The sequence below is a fragment of the Poecilia mexicana genome, unplaced genomic scaffold (genome assembly GCF_051168715.1).
Source record: "Poecilia mexicana isolate PSO_F unplaced genomic scaffold, ASM5116871v1 scaffold_22, whole genome shotgun sequence".
In the NCBI taxonomy this organism is placed as follows: domain Eukaryota; kingdom Metazoa; phylum Chordata; class Actinopteri; order Cyprinodontiformes; family Poeciliidae; genus Poecilia; species Poecilia mexicana.
Genome location: NW_028263391.1, coordinates 19044558 through 19058919, shown reverse-complemented (window position 1 = coordinate 19058919; position 14362 = coordinate 19044558). Strand labels below are relative to the sequence as shown.

At 37.9% G+C, this 14362-nt stretch overlaps 1 protein-coding gene across 1 annotated transcript; it reads left to right on the top strand.

Moving 5' to 3' along the window:
- The first annotated feature begins 319 nt into the window (after window positions 1-319).
- Window positions 320-13780, top strand: gabrg1 (gamma-aminobutyric acid type A receptor subunit gamma1). The gene is made up of 9 exons (XM_088002649.1): window positions 320-570; window positions 6711-6871; window positions 7077-7144; window positions 8116-8336; window positions 8582-8664; window positions 10520-10657; window positions 10748-10900; window positions 12223-12425; window positions 12508-13780. Exons 1-9 carry the CDS (start codon window positions 356-358, stop codon window positions 12784-12786), a joined length of 1521 nt encoding a protein of 506 aa, XP_087858775.1. The 5' UTR covers window positions 320-355; the 3' UTR covers window positions 12787-13780.
- The last annotated feature ends 582 nt before the right edge of the window (window positions 13781-14362 follow it).

The following is a 14362-nucleotide window of genomic DNA, read 5'->3' as shown; positions in this document are numbered from 1 at the left end:
GAAGAAGAAGAAGCTGCATTATTACTTTGCAGTAGTTTGGGATGCAATTTGTAACCAGCGAAAACATGAAGCGGAAAATAAAGTGCACTGTGTCAGTGTGCCCTTGAAGCAAGGCGCTCAATCATCTTTCGAGCTGCACAGCGACAGAGTTCCTACAAAGGAACTACAATAAAATAAAACATAAACCCGTTATGTTCCTCCGCTACAACACGTCTCTCTTAACGACATCAGTCAGAGAACAGCATCTGTCACAGCAGCACTGCAGATGGACTAAAGCAGCCTCACTCACTGCACTCCCCATCCTCCTCTCAGCCACACACACACACACACACACGCACACACACACCATGGATCCATGCCTCACCATCATCCTCTGCATTCAGCCCTGATCCACCGACAGAAGCAACCTGATTTCCTCTCACTCTTACCGCTGCTTTTTTTATTATTATTATTCACATCACAGTTGTTGTATCTGTGCGGATCCAGCTGCGGAATGAAGTCGCTGCTTTTCTCGGCACTGCGGGACAAAGCCATGAATCCCTGGCTGCTCTTCGCGCTGCTCGGTCTCTGGTGAGTGAGTCGCTTCCATGCGCCCGTCGTGATGGGAAGAGGGGCTGAAAATGACCGCAGAAGGTGTCTTTGCGTGTGTGTGCGTGTGTGTGCGTGTGTGTGTGTGTGTGTGTGTGTGTGTTTTTCTTTTTTTTTTTTACAGAGGGTGATTGTGAGAGCTGTGGCTGGGGAGTTTAAAATCTGACGATGTTTTTTTTATTTTTTTCTCTTGAGACTGACTGCTTCGTGTGTGTTTCTCTTATCTACCTGACATTTGCAGATTGGGTGATTTTGGTCCCCGCTGTTCAAAAATGTGTATGAACTCGTGGGATGAGCCACACTTAACGCATACTGTTAAGATTAGGGACTCCTTTTCAAGTTATAAAAAGAAAAAAAAACATGGAATTTCTCAGCAGGCAAACATGTCCTTTTTGTTATTTCTGCTCGCTGAAATAATAAAAAAAGGATAATAGTAGATCTCAGGAGGCATTGTAATCCAGTCAAGCGTGATAAAACCACGAATCTCATAGCCATGATCGATCATGGCATCATTTACCAGCTGCAGTCCAAGAGTCTCAGCTAATTTTCAGTTTAAAGATGCCAGTTATTGCCTGACAGTCTGAATGTTTGGTGCCTCTTGGAGAAGGTTTTACCAAACTCCTCAAATTGAAACCTTCCCTCACCAACAGTTTGGATGAGAACTTATTATTTGTGAATAAAGCATCAGTTTTGGACTTTTAACGGTTTATTTTTAACAGTATTGGACAATTATTAGGATCTAAATGTGCACATGCAAGTAAAAACATATTGTATATCATTGGTGAAGATACATTCCCAATAGATACTGGTAACAACCAAAGCTCTCTCACACACACACACACACACACACACACAAAAGTCAAAGCAAATTAGTCAGTAAATTGAGTAAAAAACTGGAATGACAAAGCTTTTGAATAATCTTGCTTTGTGAGGAATATGTTATTAGTAATAACTTTAATAGTTAAAATTTATGAGAAACTGGCCGTATGCGTTGCCCCGGTGTGATTTTCTTTCACATAAACAGTCTCCAAAGCTTGGAGGTTTTGGTGATGTGGAAAAAGTGGATAAATGTCAAGTTATTGCCTGGGCCATTTTAAAAGTTTTACTCTCTTTCTCTGAAACCATTTTAAAGTGTATTTTTTTGCGTGTTAAGGACTGTTATTTGGAAATCAGTGCTTGCACCATCTTCATATTCAAATCCAGAAGTTTCCAGTACAGTTCTCCATGCATCCTTTTGGCACAGTTTTTTCATTAGGTGGTGTGCAGAACTATTTTTCTTCCAAACATTGTGTGGGCAGTGATTTGTAGGAAAGTTTAGCTTTGGTCTCATCTGACTATGATGTGTTTTTCCCATATTATACTGACTCATCTTCAACTTTCTTCTTTTCCATCTTGTAGTGAGTGTGCATAGAGGCCATCGTGGTTGAATGTATTACTTACTGTTTTCATGGGAAAATATTGCACCTGTTTTTTTTCCAAATGTTATTAGAACATTTCAGTGATGGTTGGCTATTACACAACTATTTTTATTATTCTTTTCACTCATCTGTCAATAGTTTAATGAAGGGCACTTGGCCATAGCGGTTTCATGGTGAAATGATCCATTAATTTTGGGATTATGGCTCCAAAGGAACACACTGGGACATTGATTAGGAATGAAACAATGTCTGTTACAACAATTAAACTTTTTGTTTAAAGCCTCTTTGCATAATGTCATACCTCTCTGTGCATTTTTTTCTTCATGTATTCTATACTACTTCCAATTTTTTTTCATTAAAAACTAATGACGTAGAAATGAATTTAGCTGATGGCTTTGTTTTTATTTTGTGCATCTGATCACTTTGCATAATATTTGTGGATGGTTTTTGTATATGAACTAGTTATTATCCTCCTTCCTCATATTTGTTGCTTTAAACTTAAACTCTTAAAATTTCCAGATGTCTTTCATGGACAAAATATGTTAGGTAGAGATTTAAAGTATTAAAAACAAAATGTCAAATCACATTTTAAATATCTGAATGTGCTTGCAACAGACAAATCTTCAGCAGTGCCCAGGTTGTAAGACTGTAAAGAAATTAACATAAAAAACGACAGACCCCTGTCTGTGGATTTAACAGATTTATGAAACCGTCAGTGTTGCAGTTCGTTCCTTCACAGCTTTTCTGGTTAGTTTTGGCAGAGCAACTGTTGTTGATTTAAGCTCAATGAGAGTCAGAACAGGAAAAGCATAGAGGGAAAGAGCTGCCAAGGAATCAGTTAATCATCATTTAAAGTCTCTCCAGGATCAAAGCTGAACTGGGGCTGCAGCTTAGTGCTGAAAGCAGCGCCCCTGGTGGGCTACATCAAGCTCCATTGCCTCTAATGACAACCCCATGAAAACTCCTAAATATAATGAGAAAATGCTACTAGGTTCTTAATGTCTGCAGCAGTGCAGGCTGTTGTCTTTTACCAACACTTTCAGAGCATGGTTGGTCATATTGACAGTGATGAGGTCAGAACAGATTTAAACTTGATATGAGTGTAATATTTATTTGGGGTGTGAATGAAATCTGCATCAGCCACAGGCAGCCTGATGAGACTCGCAGTTTCCATCAGTCTGGTGTTTTAGGGTGAGAAATTAAAGTTTGATGAACACTTTTTAAAAATGCATTTATTCCTTGTGCCATAGGAGAATGATGGTTTAGTTTTATCCTGATGTCAAAACATCTAGAAGTTTTGTTCATAAATGAAGGCTAGAAATGGCAAAAACTGTATTTAGACTTCTTTTTGTAGTTTCATAATTAAGGTTGTTGGCTTCCTGTATTTGTTGATTCCTTCCCTCACTTTTCCTTCATTTGTTTAATCCATAGTATTATGTTTTTCTTCTTGTTTCAACATTTGCTTTCTAGTTTTTACTCTACCATTGTCCTGCCTCCAGTTCTTTTATTAATAAAGGTGTAGATTTATTATGAGCCTATTTTTAGATTATGATCAGCACTTTAGACCTTTGTCGTATCCCCACCACAACATCATTTAGGCCTTAAGGTGACTACACAGACATATTTGTCTATTCATTAGGTCACTGTGTCATGGGTGAGATCATGCCTATCAGAAATTATTCCGGAAAGAGTAGCTTAAATCCCGGGCTGAACGCCAGGTCCGCAGGGATCCTTATAGTATCAAGTCTGTGTTTATTAGCGGGGAACTACAGCAGCAGCGTCATTTGGCACAAGCTGAGAGTTCGACCATGTGGAATGGCCTGTAATAGAAACAGCAGGACTCATCAGATAGCAGACACATAAAACTGCTTATAGCTCTGTTTAAATTGCATTCCAGAAGTGCTGCTGTGTGCACTGAATCCAAGCACCCTTCCTTTGACATGCAACCTGACACAACCCTGTGCTTTGATTGTGCAAACACAAGACCAATATCAAACATCTATTTTTTTTTGTGTGTGTAGAGCTAAAAACTGCTGATCTTTTATTTCCGGTGCTGAAAAAAAGCACAGGTCAGAACTGTGCTTTATAAGCTAAAAGCTGGTTTTTGCCCTTGGGGAGTCCCAGCAATAATATTGAACATCCTCACACAGCACAATCTATGGAACAATTAAAGGGAATGTTTGTTCTGAGGAAACAATGAGACGACCAGTTATCCACATGGGATGAAAACCTGGTATGCTATTAAAGCTTCACGTTTAACCTTGGATTCATTTTAGGGATTTTCTGCTTAGAGTTACAAGAAGCCCATTTCTTATTTTTGGACATATTTTACTTTGTATGGTTTAGGAACACATTCCGTTATGTAAAAGTATCAAAAATAATGCAAGAACACATTTTCTGTGGGTTTCTGCTGGATTTTAAAATATAACATGAATCCAAAAGCCGTCATTTCTATTGATACATGTCTAAACAATGTTACGAAAGTTGACAGAGGAGGTATAAAAGATTACTGCATGTGAAACAACAGTCTAAAGTGAAGTATGTTTTTGCGTAAAACTGTGTCCTGACTTTGATTTCTGTGAATACAGGTTTCATGTTTAAACTCACACTAAGATCACATATCTTCATTTAAATAGGTGAAAACTCATAACTTTTACTTTTAAATGAATTTTAGGCATCCAAAGGACTACAATTTGGAATAAGACCATAACATAAAATGTGCAAAAAGTGAAATGCTCTGAATATTGAGAAGGTGCACTGCATGAGACCACTTCTTCTGTTTCCTTAAGAATTGCAGTTTGGCCTAAAAATAAACTCCATATTTGTGTCAGAAAGTGGCAGGTTGATCCTAATTTTAGAAGCAAAGAGAATAATCAGATTGAATTGAAAAGAAACATGATGTTACAGATTTGAGCAGCTTGGGTGCGTATGTCATGGATGGAAGATTCAAATTGATTTTTTCATATAGCAATAAAACAACAAAAACAAAATATATAAATCCTCTGTTAAAAAGCTTGTCTGTATAGCTTGCTCTTAAATCCAAAAATCCAGCATGATTTAGCATATATTAGAGTTGGTCCAAAGTTCTGAAATGTTGGCATTCAAGGGTGAAGCATCACTGATGAAAACAGATGTTCTGGATGTTTTACATCTGCAGCACAGCAATGTTTATTGCAGATTTAATTTATTCATTACATCACCTCTGTTGACAGTTGAGTTAACAAACATTCTGGTTTCTTGCCATTATGTTAAAATCATAAAACGGAAGAGAACCCTTTAGCCTCTTTATTTTGCTATTAATAATGTATTTGATTTTCTGCATTTCTTCAGCTTGTATATCTTATGTTAGCTAAACTGAAAATTTGACATTCACTCCCTCTTTTAGATCGAGTGTCTTATATAATAAGATATAATAAACTAATCAGATTGATATTAGGTTTTCCAATAATTTAATGCCATGTGGACTCTACATTTTCATACACTCATTTAACTACAATAAAGAGCTTTGTAAAAGCCCATCCCATCTGCTTTTGAAAGATTTAGGAGGTAATCTTCTAGCTCAATGGTGCTGAACAAATGCACTGATTCACTGATCAGAATCAGCACCCCCACAATAAAATAGAAGTTTTGTCAAGTTGTTTGTCACGACTGAAACACATCAGCAAACACCATCAAGAAACAACAAATGCTTTAAAGAAGCCTTGGAAGGGAAATCAGGGCACTTCCAAACTATTTGGCTTCCACCATTCTACTGAAACAATGGTTATTCACAAATAAAAATAATAAAATAAAATAAAATAAATCAGCTGTGTTTTGTCTTAATATTAGATGCCCCAGCAAACAGAATGTTGCCTTTTTCTACAAAAGAACAAGGCAGCATGTCTTTTAAATGAGTCAGAAGAGATCAGGGACAATGGATAGATGACACAACAGTAGAGAGGTTTGGCTATTGTGCAAAGCATCATGTTTTAAAAGAAATCTAAACTTGAGATATTTGTGTAAACAGAACATCCCAACTTTTTAAGCACTGTGGTGAAGGACTTGCTTTGCAGTCACATGACTGAAACTTCCTCCATAATGATATGAGGGACCTAATGAACTCAGGCAGCAAAGTGCTATTCCTCCTGAATTGCTATACAATTTTCACACATTTTGGCTTTTTCAAAAACATAATAGTGAGCTTGATACTCAATTTGAGAACCTGACAAAGACACAATCATTTTAATTTTATTATATGTCAAATTTAAATGAAGCAGAGTCGATTATTTTACCAAGAATACATATTTTATAGAAAGCAGAATAAGCAGCTTAATGAATAAAACCATGTGTGCAGCCTGTCAACTGTTAAATGAGAAATCAAAGCCGATTTAATCTGTTAGATGTGTGCGAGATGTAGTATAACTAAAATGTGTTTGGCATATGCTCAAACACACCACAGCTTAAATACCTCCAGGATCTGTTCTCATCAAGGTTCTCAGTCTAATAGATGGTTGATGTCCATGTGATCTGATTCATCATCTGGCCAGAAATCACCTCTACTTTCCTTTGAAGGTTTAAAAGGTGCGTATAGCTGCCTGATTTTCCTCGCGCAATAATATTCACCTTCGGTTCACCAGATTAATCAAGCACTCATTCTCCTTCGGTGAAACTTTGGGAATCTCTGGATATCTGTTGATGTTTTACGGTTATCTCTCTTCTTCACAGTTCAGCCATTGGGCCCAGTAAACAGGAAGATGAAGACTACGAGGATGTGCCCATAAATAAAACCTGGGTGTTATCGCCAAAGGTCTATGAGAGTGACGTGACTTTAATCCTCAATAAACTGCTGCAGGGCTACGACAACAAACTGCGGCCTGACATCGGAGGTAAGAAAAAAAATCCTCTCATCTCCACGTAACACCTTCTGCATTAGAGGAAACATGCTCTGAGTATTCAAACGAGATTTCTAATATTTAAAGTGTATTTCTATTTATTGTGATGAGTGTTATTATTGTTATTGTGAGCTTGGTTGTTTTAGGACAGAAACCTGCAGCATTACATGTAAATCCATGTCCTCACGTTATTTTCCAGTGCGGCCGACAGTGATCGAAACAGCAGTTTATGTCAACAGTATCGGACCAGTGGACCCCATCAACATGGTGAGGCAGTTTCTGCCAATTTAGCTGCAGCTTGTTTTCATTTTTATGCATTTAATTATTTTAAAAAAGTTGGATTAACCATCAAGATGGACAACTATCTGACCAAACCTACCAAGAGGTGAACAAAAATGAATAGCTGAAGTATCAGTCTAATAAAAACTCATTGTTAATTGTTTGGCATATGGAGTGATGGTCCAACCAATGACTGCAATCTGCTATGGAATTGCTTGCAGTACAAGGCTTGGTTCAGTTTGTACGACACCTGAAGTAGTTACAAAAAATGGGGACACCACACAGAATCTGCTAATGGAGATTAATCTGGCCAGAATGGATTGGGAACCAGTAAAATTTGCTCCCAAGGAGAACTGGGCTTAGTTCTTCTAAATCCAGACCATGATGATATGAAAGCCTTCCTCCTCTTTTGCCAAACGGTGAATGGAACTCTGCATTTATCTGTGCATGCTAAGCAGCCTGACATAATCCTTTTAGTAAATGGTAAATTACCTGCACTTGTGTAGCAGTAGGTTTATATCTGATGTGCTCTATGCTGTAATCATTCATTCACTCATTAGTGCACACACTCTCATATACGCTGATGGTAGGAAGCTACATTGTAGCCAATGCTACCCTGGGACAAACTGACAGACTCAGCAAGGCTGTCAATCAATTGTTGCCACTGGACCCTCGGAACACCACCACCAGCAGGCAACGTGGGGGAAGAGTCTGTCCCAAAGACAGTTGGAGTTTGAGCCCTTAACTTCTGATCCATTGTCACCCAGAAATTTGAACTATTATAGGGTTGCTGAACTTGTGTCTTTCATGTCTTAGATGTGTCTCTGTTCAGCAAGCATGATGCAACCAAAAAGTGGTGAAAGAAGTTCTGATAATTGAAAAAAACAACGTATGCATACTAAAAACTTAACACGAATTGGAAAATGGATACCAGTGTTTGCAATGACCTTTTCTTGCAGGAATACACCATTGACATCTTCTTTGCCCAAACATGGTACGACAGCCGATTGAAGTTCAACAGTTCGATGAAGCTGCTCATGCTTAACAGTAACATGGTAGGCAAAATCTGGATTCCAGACACCTTCTTCAGGAATTCCCGAAAATCCGATGCCCACTGGATCACAACTCCCAACCGACTTCTGAGGCTGTGGAGTAATGGGCGAGTCATGTACACACTGAGGTAGGACACTTGCAGGCCAGTTTTTTTCAAACTGATTTTGTCAGCATATTTAATGTTAACTCTAAAGATCTTTGTTGTTTGTGCAGCTTTAGTGTGCACATCTGTGTTTCTTTTTAAAGTAACTCCAGTTTGTCAAACCATGATCTATTTGTCTGTTTTATTGGTGTTTCAGAGTGAGTGAGAAAACAAGCACACAAAAGAATGTTGAGACTTGATGTTCTTCTGTCACAATTCTGTTTTATCAGGTTGACTATTAATGCGGAGTGTTACCTTAAGCTGCATAACTTTCCAATGGATGAGCACTCGTGTCCGCTGGAGTTTTCGAGCTGTAGGTTGTCAAACGTAACATTCTCTCATTTTCGAACCCGTCATCTTGACTTCAGCTTCCTAGCTCTCCTAGAACAAGGGACTAGCACAATGGCAACACCTGTGTTCATTCTCCTTGCCAGAGAGCCCATCTGCTTGAGGCTGTACCAATCTATCATCTGCTCCACCAGCAGAAAGAGGAGGTCACCTACTACCATTTTGCTGACAGACTTAATGAATTCTGCACCCTTCCCCAGTCTGATTCATGCTGTCTGTCATCCTTCATTTGTCTCCTGTATTGTGCTTTTGCTTCTCATGACTTATCATGCTCTTAATCTTCCACACACCAGTGGAAAATACAAAGAATGTTCCACTGAGTTTATGTCAAATGTCAGAGCCAGTTCAGTCACAGGAAATGTCATCAAATCAGCATGAGTTTGTGATAAACTCAAGCCTAAACTGACCTTTTGTGTTACAGTACAGTTGTAGTTGGATATGGTTTTTAAAAAAAAAATAGATATTTTACATCAACATAATATTTGGTCTCTAAGGAAACCAAGAAATGACCTTTCCTGGAAGTCTATTGTCACGGTAATGAAAAGCCAAAAAAAAGGCCAACTGTTTAGAAAACATAAAAGATTACAGAGTAAAAATTGACATACTGAGAAATCCCTTTGCAGCTCTTTCAGGGATCTTTCAAGGCATTCCCAGACCAGATGAGATTTGTCCAGTGGGTTCTGGGTCTCCCTCTGAGGTGGCATACTGATCAGAAGCCTAAAGTACCTCAATCAAGTAATTTTGATATAGAGGAGCAAGACCTTCACTCCATGTTCCCATCTGATAATGGAGTTCTTACCTTATCCCCAAGCCAGAGCTTTCAGCTCAGCTCTTTTAAAACCTTTAAGGTGTCAATTTGAATTTTAAGACAATTTCCAAAATCGCAAAACTAATAAACAGGATCAAGAAACAATTACCAAAATAGAAGCAAATATTTCCACATATTGCTACTGAATGTGGGGGTACAAAAAGGTGTGCCCACTGGATCCCGAAAGTGATTTAGACTATTTGGAATGAACTTAATTTGCAAACTTGAAGAAATGTATTGTGACTGAGCAGGTCAGTGACATTTTGAATGCTTCCCTCTTCTTTGCCCTGATGCCATTTCCTGTGAATAGCAACCACTCATACACTATGTAAAGGAAGGATGTAGCCACTCTGATTTAAAGCAAAGATCTCAATCTTGATTTTATTCAGTCCAAGGTACATAATTCATGTAGGCGACAGAGACGTGCCTTTTTGCATTAGGTATCCTAACTGAAGTATTTATATTTCTGAGTTATTCTTGATAGTTTTAACAGTCAGAAGTTTTATTCATTTTAGGGCCAGCCATAAGATAAATCTGCTGTTCATTCAGTGCCATAGCAGCCAAATGTGCTTATGAACTTGCTTGCTCTTTAGAAAGGATACAATAGGAAAGACCTTTTGCCACTTTATTAGATCAAAAACAGCCCTTCCTTTCCAACTGATGAGATGAAGAACAATTCCTCTTTTGTCCTGATTTAGCTAATTAGTTTTCCACTGCATTAATGTGGAACAACAGCCCATAACTTCAGTCTCATTAATGGCTTATCTTACTTAAAGTAGAGTAAACCAGAAAGCACAAAAGCAAAACCTTGCCCAAAGCAAATTATAAATATTCCATAGTGGGTTGTGCCAAGAGACACTGATGGCTATGCCAAATGTAGAGATGAGTGGAAGGGGTTAAGGTGCAGTGGCCACACCCGTCTTTCTTGCACAGTCTATGTGTGAGCTACGTTGAACAACACCTGATGCTGTGAGGCAGGCTTTTGTTTCATCTGTTTTGTGGTATTCTGCAGATGGTTACCCAAAAAACGAGATCACATATCGGTGGCAGAGGCGGGCAGTGGAGGTGGCTGACCAGCGTTACTGGAGACTCTACCAGTTTGCTTTTGTAGGGATGAGGAATACCACCGATGAGGCACACACTCAGTCAGGTAAGACAGAATCGCCTTCCTGTTTTTAGTTTTGCACTGCTTTAAGTTGAAACCCCCCCTTTAATCTTTAATTTGCTTAATCTGTTTCAGGGGAATATGTCATAATGACAATATTTTTTGACTTGAGTCGACGGATGGGCTATTTCACCATTCAGACCTACATTCCCTGCAGCATGATAGTGGTCTTGTCCTGGGTGTCCTTCTGGATTAACAAGGATGCCGTCCCAGCTCGGACATCTTTAGGTTGGAAATCTTAACAAAATTTTACCATCTGAAATTCTAGCATGCTACCAGACTGAGGTCCTGCAAGTTTTCTTTCTTTATGAGCAAATAAACCAAAATGACACACCACAGTCGATTAATCTTGGATTTTCGGAACCAAAAAAAAAAAAAAAAAAAAAAAAAAACTTCTGCCTTTTCTGCAGTAAGTTGGAGGAAATTCTGACTCATCCACTCGTTGAAATCATAGACACTAAGTGATTTTAGTGAACCATTATGTGGTTGCACAAAAAAAAATGAATCTGCATTACCAGGAAAATTTTGATAAGAGGTCCTGTGGTACTCCGTACAATTAGCAGAGAGGCACGTATAGATAATCTGAAAATAGAGCCTGGGGGAACTCACATGTAATCTTTGCTTTGGTTATCAAGTCGTCCTTAATCTTAACTGATTATAATGTTTTCCCAAGAATAAAAAATAAAAACAAATACATTTTTGTTTCTTTTAATATAGCTAAATGATTGTCTTGGTAGGTCATCTGTTTTTTAAATCTGTGGTTTTCTTATTGCTTAAAAAAATAATTGGAATTGATAATGTCTTTGGAGATGATGAATGACCCCAACTTAAAAATGACTCTTGCTCTCATGTTCATCTGTGACTAAAGATTTAAATGCAACAACCATTCAACTAACTGGAGGACATAGGAACTAATGCACAACAGTCTGAACACATGAACAAAGGAAACTATAGGGAGGATTTATTCTGACAAAGCTAAAGACAAACAAGCTACAAACGTGCGACAGATGATTAGTAAATGAGTATCAGGTGAGATGGGGAAGCAGAAAGCAGGCCAGTCTGAAATCAACAGGGGAAGAAACAAAGAAACCTTCTCATGAACCAAATTCATGAGGATTTTGTAGATGTGTCCCAACAACCATTCCTTCTGAGTCCTAAACTTTGTTCATAATGCAGTTTGACAGAAAATATGACAACTGTAACATGATTTTTAAAAACAAAATGTAGGAAAATACAGCTTAAAAACTTTTAAAGACTTGAAGAGGACATCTTCAGAGATCACAAGAAAGTCAGGCTAAACTAAAACTAAATGGTTTCATAATGTTTGCACCATACATTTTTTTTTTACTTTTTTGCATCAAATTAGAGTCCCAGCACACAATGACAAACTGAATTTTTCAAATCCGAAAAATAGATTTTTCAATCTTCTGCTAATTTTTGTTGGGTTTCTTTAATTTACCTAGTTATTCAGCAAATTTCCTGTTTTTATGTTTTATATTAACAAACAAAAAAACAATAATGTGTCTGATTTTTAATTCCTGTATTTGTAGGAATCACCACAGTTCTCACTATGACAACTCTGAGCACCATCTCCAGGAAGTCTCTGCCGAAGGTTTCCTACATCACTGCCATGGATCTCTTCGTCTCCGTCTGCTTCATCTTCACCTTTGCTGCTCTCATGGAGTATGGGACCTTGCACTACTTCACCAGCAACCGGCAGACCAAGAAGTCCAAAGCCAACAACAGCGTACAGGTACAAAAAGAACTTTTTTCTGACTCACTCTGGTTTTATTCTCCTAAACTGAGCAGTGAAAGTAACTGTGGCTTCTTTGCAGCAGAGAGTTCCCAGCATGGTAAATATCCGACCTGGAACATCCCTGTTGCAGATGAACAACATTGTTCCATATCACGAGGACGACTACGCCTACGACTGCTTGGATGGAAAAGACTGTGCCAGCTTCTTCTGCTGCTTCGACGACTGCCGATCGGGAGCCTGGAGAGAAAACAGGATGCACGTTCGGGTTTCCAAGATTGATTCTTACTCGCGGATATTTTTTCCGACTGCTTTTGGCCTTTTTAATCTAGTTTACTGGATTGCTTATCTTTATTTATAAAAGAAAAAAATGTTTATTTGTAACTGAAATCAGCTGGAGTTTAACATTTGCAGGTGCATCAGCTGCTTTTAGACTAGTTAGAAATAACTTTGCAAACTTTTGCTTTGATAATATAAAGGGCCTGGCTGCAGAGAGGCATGGCATGTTAGTGATAACAGCTCCAACATCTTGATCCTGCACAATAAGCAGGAAAAATCATCAATGTTAGGCTGATCTTTTTTGTGAAATTAACCGCGATATAAAGTGTTTGCACATGTAAAACTCCAGTCTCCACAGAGGAACTATTGCCATCAGTCTTTAATACAACAGCCCAAATGTTTATTTTCTCTTTGCTACTGTGCATTGATATCATGCTTTGCACTTTGCATCTGCAATTGAGGGGACATTGTCCCTATAATTTGAAGATAGGTTCCTTAATTTTTCTCTGAAAAGCCAGTAACTCATCTGAACAATGGCCAATTAATTTTGTTCAGAATAGTCAGGGATCGTACCTTTACAAATACAACTTAATTGTTCTCTGCGTTTTTCCTGCAGGCTGTCAGGAGTGATGATGGTTATTTTTATGGCAGACAGATTTTATACTTTCATGTATTATATGTTGCAAAAAACAGCTTTGAGTTTATTCCTGTTCAAGCAAACATCAGCTGGTAATTTAACCTTTCCAGTTGTAAATTGATTGTTTTCTTACCGAAGATGTTCATGAAAAAAGCTGCATATCATTTTATACAGGTCTGTGGCATCTAAAGCACTTCTCAGCAACATTGTCCTATACTTCAGCACAGCAATAGAGTTTTACAGGCAGCTTTTAGTAGCAGATTGTCTACGAAAACATATACCTGTTTGGATCATTTTCTCCTTCAAATGCATGCATTTTTAAAAAAGGGTGTAATTTCTTCAAAGATGTAAGCATTTCCTTCAATGAACTTGTAGTTTGGTGTTCTAGATTACACAGCTTCCATTTATTCATCTTTTGTTTTTAGTTTGAAGAGAGTCTGGCAGCAGAACAAAAAGATTAAGTTCAGTTCTTCATCTTTCTGACATTAATTAGATGTTCACTCCTCTATCACATAAAACGTACCTTGAGAGAGGAAAAGTTGGGATCACAAGAAGGCCATTTTATGCTTTGTCTCATATGCATTCAGTGCTATTCAAGCATTCATACATCTTAGAGTGTAAAACATTAATTTACAGTTTTTCCCACTTTGTGATTTTAAAAAACCCTCCCATCACCTAAAAGGAGTTCAGTCATTGCAGACATTGAGGATATCAAGCCATGAAAAGCTTCAGGTGACATTTTGTCTCATTTTCCCCACAAACTCATCCTAAGGTGACAACAGTAAGCAGTTGTCACATTTTTGGTTTATAAACCAAAATCCAACCAGCATTTTTGCAGAATTCATGAGGGATTTTGTGTTGCACAGGAGCTCTAATCATATTTGTCTATGGTAATGGAACTTCAAGTGTTGTTAATATGAATGGTTTTATTATCAAAAAGTGAGAATTAATTATTTGCTTAAAGCTAATGATAATTTCTTTTAAATATTTAGAAAACATTTTAAACACACAGCTCTAAAAT

Excerpts from the sequence above, each read along its gene's own strand:
- gabrg1 (XM_088002649.1), top strand. The coding sequence starts at position 356 with ATGCCTCACCATCATCCTCTGCATTCAGCCCTGATCCACCGACAGAAG. Across the intron at positions 571-6,710 it reads TTCGCGCTGCTCGGTCTCTG|TTCAGCCATTGGGCCCAGTA; the intron begins GTGAGTGAGTCG and ends TCTTCTTCACAG. Across the intron at positions 7,145-8,115 it reads CAGTGGACCCCATCAACATG|GAATACACCATTGACATCTT; the intron begins GTGAGGCAGTTT and ends CTTTTCTTGCAG.